We start from the raw sequence: 9,340 nt of genomic DNA on the forward strand, positions 1-9,340 counted from the left end.
AATACCTACTGTGTGCCAGGCACCCTTTTGGGTACTAAAGATACCCGAATGACAAGATACGAGCTGTTTTCCTGGGGCTTACATTCTAGTGGGGGCTTAGATCGTAAGCCAATAATTTTGCATGGAGATGCTCCAATGAAGAGAGTAAAGCAGAGACTGGGATCGGAGGAATGTTGCATGATATGTGCTATTATAAATGGGTTGGCCAGGGAGGGCAGCTAAGGAGATAATACGGAGATAAAAGAGGAAAGAGCCATGTAAATGCAGAGGGAAAACATTTCAGGAGGAATAACAGAAGGGAAGCTTGGACTGAGAACAAACTTGGCTTGTTGGAGGGACTCCAGTGGGCTGTTAGGGCTGGAGCAGGGGTGATCAAAGGGAAGAGCAGCAAGTGATGAGTTCAGAGCTGGTTGTTGGGCTGGTCATGAGTCCAGCAGGAGTTGGTGTAAGACTTGAGCAAAGTGTTGTAATCTGGTTCACATTTCTTAAAGGATTACATATGGGTATTCTGTAGAAACCAAACTATAGGAGTTGGTAAGAGTAGAAAGAGGAGACTAGTATGGATGCCATTGGAATAGATGAGGTTAGAGAGCTAGCAGTGTGCACTGGGATGGTATAGTGAAAGTAGTAGGCAGTCGGATTCGGAATGTATTTTAAAGATAGAGCCTCAGAATGGCCTTATTACTTAAATATGGGAGGGAAAGGAGTCAAGAATGATTAAGTATTTGACCTGAGCAATTGGTAGAGTGTAACTGCCACTCCTGAGATGGGCAGATCTCAAAGAAGAGCAGGCTTAGGAGAAGGATGTTGAGTTAAAATGTTGGATGTTTTAATATTCAGGGGCAACTAAATATTCAGGTCAACTAAACAACTGGTAAATAAAGTCTAAAGATGTAAATTCTGGTATCATCAGCCAATATAGATACTATTTACAGCCACCAGAGCCTGTAAGATTACCTAAGGAAGAAATAAATGTAGGGGAGTAGTGAGGGATGAGCCCAGGAACACTTCAGAATTTAGCAGTTGAGAATCTGATATGGAGAACTAAGACATGTTGGGAACTCTTCTAAGTGTTATTTAAGCCTTAAAGTCCTTTGAAGTTGACACAGTTACTCCCATTTTGTGGATGGGAAGTCTGAAGCATCAAGAGGTGAAGTAACTTGCCCAAGCTCACAGCACCAAGTGGCAGAGTCTAGAATTCAACACCTACACTTTTAACCACTATCCTGTAATTTTCCATCCAGCAAAGTATACTGACAGGGCACAGCCAGTGGGCAAGGAAGCAAAAATCCTTTAAGCCCAGGAAAGAGAGTTCCTAGGAATGAGGGAGAGATCAACTATCAGATGCCTTTGTTGGGGCAAAGAAGATTGCTGAGACTTGCCAACTGGATTATAGGAATATGAAGGCTTCTGGGTGACCTTGAGAAATGTGGTTTCATTGGCGTGATAAGTTCAAAAGCCTATATAAGTAAATGCAGGATCAGGAGATAATGAGAGGAAGAAACGGATAGTGATTTTGGACATCTCTTTGAGGAGGTGTGCTATATAGGTAACCAGTAAAATGGTGATAGCTGAAGGGAGATGCAAGGTGAAGGAGGGGGTTTTTGTTTTTTTTATTTCTAAAAGACTGACAAAGACTAGAAATTTTTATTGGAAAGCCCAGTAGAGGGGTAATTTCTGATGTAAGAAAGGAGATACTTGCTAGGTTGATAGCCTTATGAAGGTGAGAGGGCACGTACTTAGGATTTGAATAAGAGGCTTCTTTAGCCTTTGGAACACAGTTCACAGACAGGCGGAGTGACACAGATACAGGTGCGGGTAAATTGGTAGATTTGGTGGTAGGCAGGTGGATAAAGTCTTTATAACTGCCTTTTTAAAATGATAAACCAACTAGGATAAGTAAAATCTGGTATTTCTGTATAATGGAATATTCACTGGTAATACAAAGAAATGAAAGACTTACACCAGCTACAACATGGATGGGCCTTGAGAAGATATGCTGAGTGAAAGAAGCCTGTCACAAAGGATCACACATTGTATGGTTCCACTTATATTAAATGTCCAGAATAGGCAAGTCCATAGAGATGAAAAAAATAGAATATGTGGTTGCCTGGGGATTGAGGTGGAGTTAGAGGGAAATGGAGAATGATGGTTAATGGATACAGGGTTTCCTTTTGAGGTTGTGGAAATGTTCTAATATTTACTGTGATGGTTGCCCAACTCTGGATATATTAAAAACCATTGAATTTTACCCTTTACGTGGATGAATTACAGGCTCTGAATTTTATCTCTGAAGCTGTACACAGCAAACCAGCCAAGAGTAGTGGAATTAAGGAGAAACAGGAACAAATGAAACACATTATCTAGAAACATGAGAATGTGAATCAACTAGGAAAATTAGAATTGCTCGCCAGATTTAAGGGAGCACTTGTATTTGTAGTTATAAATTTTAAATAAGACCAGTCAGCATGTTGGGGGTGGTGCGCAGCTGTGTTCATGTGCAGATCAGGTAGAAGAGTTGCATTTAAAACCAACGATGAGGTTTTTCCGGGCAACATGGTGAGGGAGAACCATGGACTCCAAGGCAGGTAAGGAGGAAAGTAAAGATGTGAAGGGCACTGGGGACATGATCCTAGTGGGAATGACAGTTGCTCTGGGAAGGGGGTTAGAGTCGGGTATTTGAAAAACAGAACTCGGCAGTGATAAAGTTATTTGTAATGAAAGGTCCAGGACTTCGTAGAGGCAGTGGCTGTGATAGGATGGAAGCCGAGAGCATGGTGCAGAATAGGTAGAATGAGCACCTTGCTTTTTCTACTAACTTGCCTTTTCAGATATTCCTTCTGCTCGTCCTCCTCCTCCCTTCCTTTCCTTTTTCACATAGCAAATCCTTGCTTTTTTTGAAAGATCCAAATTAAATCCTCCATGAAAGTGTCCAACTAATGTGCTCAGTTGATCACTCCTATAGTGTTTAATTCAAGCCTTTGTAACTTTCTGTATGTCTCTCTAACTACGCAACTGTGGCCATCCTTGGCGGGAAGTGCCCTATTCGTTTATGTACATTTGTATCCCTTATTTATAAATATCTTCTAGATTTCAAGGTCCACACTGGTCTCAAGCCATATCAACCTACTCATCCCTGGCCACCCCTTTAGCCTTTTAACATACTTGTTCTTTTTCCCCCATAATTACCAACATCTTTGCTAGAGATAGCAATGGCACCTCCCCTTTAATCTTGACTTAAATTTTTAAATTGTGAAACTGTCAGGTGTTTTTTTTTTTGGCTTATTGTAAGAAATAACTAGTTAAATGCCTGTGTATTTCTTATACTTCTCTAATTTGAATGCAGACATTTGAGACTGTCACTTTTTTCGTCTGCCCTAAAATCCTACTGTATTAGAAAATTTGGAAATTTCTGTCTAGAGTGATATTTCCCCAGGTCTGAACTCTTCCCTTTTTTGTTTTGCCCATATTCTGGATAAGTTAACACCATGACTCTTCTGTGCTCTACCTATATGCATTTAATCAGTTTCTTCAGCGCATTTCCACTGGATGTTGCCCAGGCCCCTCCAACTCTCAGTATTACCATGTAAAATTTATCATGTCTTCAAAAATTGCATCTCTTCCTAAATTTCTGCATTGCGTTGATGTCTCCATCCACTTGTTCATTCAAAGCAGAGAGCTATGTTCCTTCTCTTAAATTCTCAGTTCTGCCTGCTAACGGTCTTAAATCTGCTTCTCAGCTCCAGTACCTCTTTAGTTCAGTCTTTTTCCTGGATTCTTAGATTAAGAGCCTAGCTGCTCTCCAGCGTCCTCCCCCTTGCTTTCCTGTATACAGCTTGCTAGAGGGATCTTTCAAAATGAACATGGGGTCATCCTTGCTAAAAATTCCTCCATAGTTTTCCCATCACTCTAAAATCAGGGTCCAAGTTCCTTGTCATGGCATACAAGATTGAATTGCCCCAGCCTACCTGTTCAGCCTCACAAAACTCAACTTTTTTCTTTTAATTGATAGCTGTTTTTATTTATACAGATTTCTTTCTAGCTGCTTCAGTAATAAACCTCATCTTCTCTCGATTTTCCTCAAATGTTCTATTGCAAGTCTTAAAACAGCACACTTTACTGCTTCACCTTCCTGTTGATAAGCCTTTCAGAAGCTGCTGTTCTCTTGACCAGTAATAACCTTTCTTACTCGTATTGACCTTGTATGTTTTCCCCTTCGAGACCCAATTCAGACATCCCCTGGGATTCCCACTCAGATTCACATACACCAGCTTTATCAGTTCCACCCTTGTCAGCATACTATAGTATGTGCCATCTCCTACAGCAGTTGACATTTGTGTTTCTACGAGGCGCTCTCCTGTTTGAAGGGAAGGACTAAATTTTTTTAATCTTTAATCCCTAGCACATTAAATGAGTTAATGTAAACCTCAGATGTTCAACACATGTATGAGTGAATTTTTTTGAGTTTGTAACTCGTGAGTGATACTGCATGTCATACTTCCAAATAAAATGAATAACTGCTTTGAATGCCATTTAGACATGGGTAACCCACTATATATTCTGTCGGCATGTGCATAGTGTCAGCTTTCCTAATAAAAATAAAAGTTAATTTCAGCTACTATGCCTACCAAGAGCTTGTGCCGCCTGATGTATTTTTAAATATAACTTCTATTATAAAAGCTGTACTTTTTTATTTGAATGCAAAACAACAGATAAGCAAAAACAGTCCATAATTTCACCACTTCTGTGGTCTGAAGGCCAACATTTGGAACAATGGGAATATTCTAACAGGGAAATCTATAAACTTTGATGGTCTATAAAGTGTTAGAAGGAAATGGACTTATCTATGAAAAGGGGAAGGGATTTGAGTATATAGTATTTTAAGCAAATCCCAAATACAAATATCCACTTTTATGGACTAGATGAATTAGGCACTAGTTTTTCTAGGCGGTTTAAACATAAAAGTTAACCCTGTCAAATCAATCTGTATACACCTTCAAATGCATATGATAAAGGACTTAGAGATGTGTTCCTAGAGACAGGGTTATATTTTATAAAGAATCATTGCTCATTTGATCTCTTCTGTACAAGGTTGAGGTTGGCCTTGCTTCTTTTGGCAGCTGTCAGATGGGTAGTTGAGGAAGCCAGTCATCATGGAGAAATTAGGAATAGGACCTTCCCATCATTCTGTAAATCAGTGTTTCCTGTTAAAGACTCATCTGAACCTAAAACTTTTGTTATAAGAAGATGCTTTGAACCTCTTCCCCGTTTTTCTAGTGTTATTTTAAAACTTGCTTTTGGCCCTTTGATCCTATAGTTGGGTACTGGAATGTGCTACAGTAACTTTTTAATAGTAAACATTGATCGTTTTAGTCCTTGAACAAAAGCTGGTAGGGGGCATTATAGCTCATGGGTAGAGTGTGTGCTTAAATTAACGTGCATGAGGTCCTGGGTTCAATCCCCAGTACTGCCATTAAAATAAATAAATAAACCTAATCCCCCCCCCAAAATGTTTTTTAGAAAGCTAGTGGGAAAGTAGAGTTTGACTTTTTAAAGTATTTCCATATATACCTCTATTAAAAGAGGTTGTCCCTGGGTACATACTTTTTTGCTGCCTGTTTTGAGTTGAAGTCCACAAATACTGGGACTGCACGATGCATTTAGAAAGTGGGAGAAAGGTGGGGAGGGTGTAGTATAGCTCAGTGGTAGAGTGCCGTGCTAACCACGCACAAGGTCCTGGGTTCAGTCCCCAGTGCCTCCATTAAAATGAATGAATGAACAAACCAACCTAATTACCTCCCCTCCCCACCCCCCCAAAAAAAGTTTTTAAAAAAAAGTGGGAGAAAGGACCTATCTTGGGTGCCTTGTTGTCCTGCTGTATGGTATACGCTCAGATGTTCACTAAATGATATGAAGAATGTTTGTCTGCTGTGGATTTCATGTCAGTCTGATATGGTATAGGTGGTGGTTCTATATATGTTCATTGGAATTTTCCTAAGGACAGTCTGAAGAATCTGTGGACGGATGAGGTCTTTGCCTTATCCATCTATTTCATCATTTCACCTTTTCACCATGGTAATTAGTATTTCTAAACTTTGGGCCTGGCATATGGAAGCTCAGTGTATTCATATCTTTCCCAACTACCAGAGTGCTTGACTGTAAACTATGGTGGTTTTGGGGGGACCAGGAGAGGCTAGTAAGATCTTAACAGTCAGAAATGAAAAATGCTGTTTTTGCAAAGTGAAATATTTATCATCTGTCTGAATACATGTGTGAATAATAACAAGCACCCAACTGTGTGCCAAGCTCTAAGCTCACTTAGATGTTCATCTCATTTTATCTCAAAATGAGGCAGGTAAGTTGTCCGCATTTCTGAGGCATGTGTCCAAGGTCACCTCTGTGTTAAAACTTGTTTCACCAAACATAGTTCTCTTTAAGCATTTGAAAGAAGATACTCTGTTAAAGTAAATACCAAAGTGGTGAGTCTTCAGTGTTAAGAGAAGTATAGACTGATACACGTATATTTTCCAGTCTGCTCTGTTTAGTGCCTAAGTCTAGCAGAATAGTATTGGAGCACCTGTTTTGAGGAGTGCAAACTAAAGTAGAAATTCTTACCTGTCGTATTAGTATTAACTGTTTATACAAAAAATCTAGGAGCAAACAGGACTTGTTAAATGTTTGCTAAAGTGAGTAGGAGGAAGTGTCTTAAACCGAAACTTATGAGCAAACCCTCCTGTAAATGGGACATAAAACCAGTAAGTCATTGTCACTTTCAGTAGCACTAACTTTATCAGTTTTGCCACCTTTGGGCAAAAAGTGAATGGCTGAACACTCAGCATGGTTTAGCAGTCATTTCAGCCCAGCAGCATACATGTTATGCTGTGCTTTGGAAAGGGGCCTGTTTGTGCACGGGTCATTTGATAAGCATTAGTGTTTAAGTAATGCTTACTGCATAATAACTACGTGAAGCATTTTAGTGACAAAGAGCCCTCTCTCTTTACTGGATTTTCTGGGTCATTGGCCACATTTTCTTCTAGTAATAAATTAAGACTTGGAGTATAAAATTTTCCGAGAGTATACCTGAAATAACCTTCAATTGGTTCAGTTCGGTTCTTTATTTCATTAGGGCACAGCACGTGTTTCTTGAGTATTTTGAATGGTAAAACAGCTACTAATCAAGGCTATGAAAGGAGATTTTCACATACTCTTTCCAAAAATTGATATAATTTCCTTTTGCAGTTTATTTTGACTTCTACTTATATTAGGTACTAATGTTTTTATGTATGTTAGTAATAGATAGCTTTATCTAATTTAAGTGTGTAACATATCTTTAGAACTGCTTGCCATGGGTTGTTACTGGGCCCTCGCATTGAGTTTCTCCCAGGTAGACTGGCAAACAATACAAAGTTTGAAGATTTTGGTCTGAATTTCATTTTACTTCAAGCTCCACAGGAAATAGTTGAAAGTAGTGTGACGTCTTCTATGTTATTTACATTTTTATTTTTATTGCCTCTCAGGTACTCAAGGAGTTGCACCTGGTCCTGTAATTGGGCTCCAAGCCCCATCCACTGGTCTTCTTGGTGCCCGACCTGGCCTAATCCCACTCCAGCGCCCGCCAGGAATGCCTCCACCCCATTTACAGCGATTTCCTCTGATGCCACCTCGTCCCATGCCACCTCACATGATGCATAGAGGTCCGCCACCAGGCCCAGGGGGCTTTGGAATGCCTCCGCCTCACGGAATGAAAGGCCCCTTTCCACCCCATGGCCCCTTTGTTCGGCCTGGTGGAATGCCGGGGCTCGGGGCCCCAGGACCAGGCCCAGGCGCTCCTGAAGACAGAGACGGAAGGCAGCCGCAGCAGCCACCACCAACTCAGCAGCCGCCACCGACTCAGCAGCCGCCACCGACTCAGCAGCCGCCACCGACTCAGCACCAGCCACAGCCGTTTAGAAACGATAACAGGCAGCAGTTCAATGCAGGTAGAGACCAAGAAAGGTTTGGAAGAAGATCTTTCGGAAGTAGGGTGGAGAATGACCGGGAACGGTATGGGAACCGTAATGATGATAGAGATAATTGTAATCGTGAAAGGAGAGAGTGGGGAAGAAGGAGCCCTGACCGGGACAGGCACCGAGACTTGGAAGAGAGGAATAGACGCTCTAGTGGGCACCGAGACAGAGAGAGAGATTCTAGAGATAGAGAGTCTCGTAGGGAGAAGGAAGAAAACCGAGGGAAGGAAAAGCCCGAGGTGGCAGACAGGGCCAGTGGGAACAAAGCCGCTGAACCTCCCCTTAGCCAAGTGGGAACCGTAGACACTGTTTCAGAACTTGGCAAGGGGGAGTCTGAGTCTGCAGTCGTAAGACCTTCTGAAGAGTTGCCTGCTGAGGCTACCTCATCCGTTGAACCTGACAAGGATTCCGGCTCAGCAGCAGAGGCTCCTCGTTAGAGACTGGAATTTGTCAAAATGTGACAGTGACGCTTCCGGAGTGTAGAGCTTGAGGTGTACAGATGCTGTATCATATTTGCTCCTGCTTATCAGCCCCGCAGTAGTTGGCGGGGAATTGTAAGCAATTTGATTGCTTCCCTTCTATTTAAAAATAGCCACAAAATAACAAAAAATACTGAAAATATGAATAAATATTACCCTTTTTGCTGTAACTTTTTAAAAGTTTTGACTTTAAAAAGTTTACAAATCGTAATTAGAAGTGCTATTTTTTTTTTTAATTTAAGACAAGGTAACGGTGAAAGCTCCTCAAAAACAATAGGGATGTTTTTAATAAACTCTATTTTCGTAACAAACTTTAATGTGTGTTATTCTTCCTACACTGCATTAAGGTGGAAAAGGATTGTTCACTATCAAAGTTTGAGCTGTTAATACTGTATTGGAGTCTAAATTAGACTTGTTTATTTGATGGAAATAGACATCTTTATGTAGTTACTCTCACTTTTCATTTGTAATATTTTTGATTTTTAGCATTTCAGTCATAAGGTAAAGGTTAGTGGTTTTAATGTTAACTGAAAAGCTTGTTTTGCAACTCAGTCAAGGTTTTCTTTTTTTGCCGTTGTCTTTGTGGTAAATGTTGCCCTAATTACTCTGTAAAGAAAAATTTTGCTGGGGGAAAAATTGGATCCCGACGTTTCCCTACCTGTTGTACTATACATTATCTGATTGGGTATTACTTATTTAGAAGGCTGGGTGTTTTTCCTGCCATCCCGTTAACTTTTTCAAAAGGATGAAAGAAATCAAGGTTAACATTTGCAAAAGCTTTTTGTCTTATATCTGTTCAAGGGCTTGAATGCAACCTATTCTACAGCCTTGCCTGTTGCCTTTCCTTATCATTTT

The 9,340-nt window shown here is 40.6% G+C and overlaps 1 protein-coding gene across 2 annotated transcripts in view; it reads left to right on the forward strand.

Moving 5' to 3' along the window:
- Nucleotides 1-8,796, forward strand: part of SCAF4 (SR-related CTD associated factor 4) — a 53,005-nt gene extending 44,209 nt beyond the window's left edge. For both annotated transcript variants that reach the window (XM_074360691.1, XM_074360694.1), the window contains exon 20: nt 7,518-8,796. In XM_074360691.1, the coding sequence (XP_074216792.1) occupies nt 7,518-8,443 (926 nt within the window). In that variant the 3' untranslated portion in view covers nt 8,444-8,796. The remainder of the gene's footprint in view (nt 1-7,517) is intronic.
- The last annotated feature ends 544 nt before the right edge of the window (nt 8,797-9,340 follow it).

This window comes from Camelus bactrianus, chromosome 1 (genome assembly GCF_048773025.1).
Source record: "Camelus bactrianus isolate YW-2024 breed Bactrian camel chromosome 1, ASM4877302v1, whole genome shotgun sequence".
Classification (NCBI taxonomy): domain Eukaryota; kingdom Metazoa; phylum Chordata; class Mammalia; order Artiodactyla; family Camelidae; genus Camelus; species Camelus bactrianus.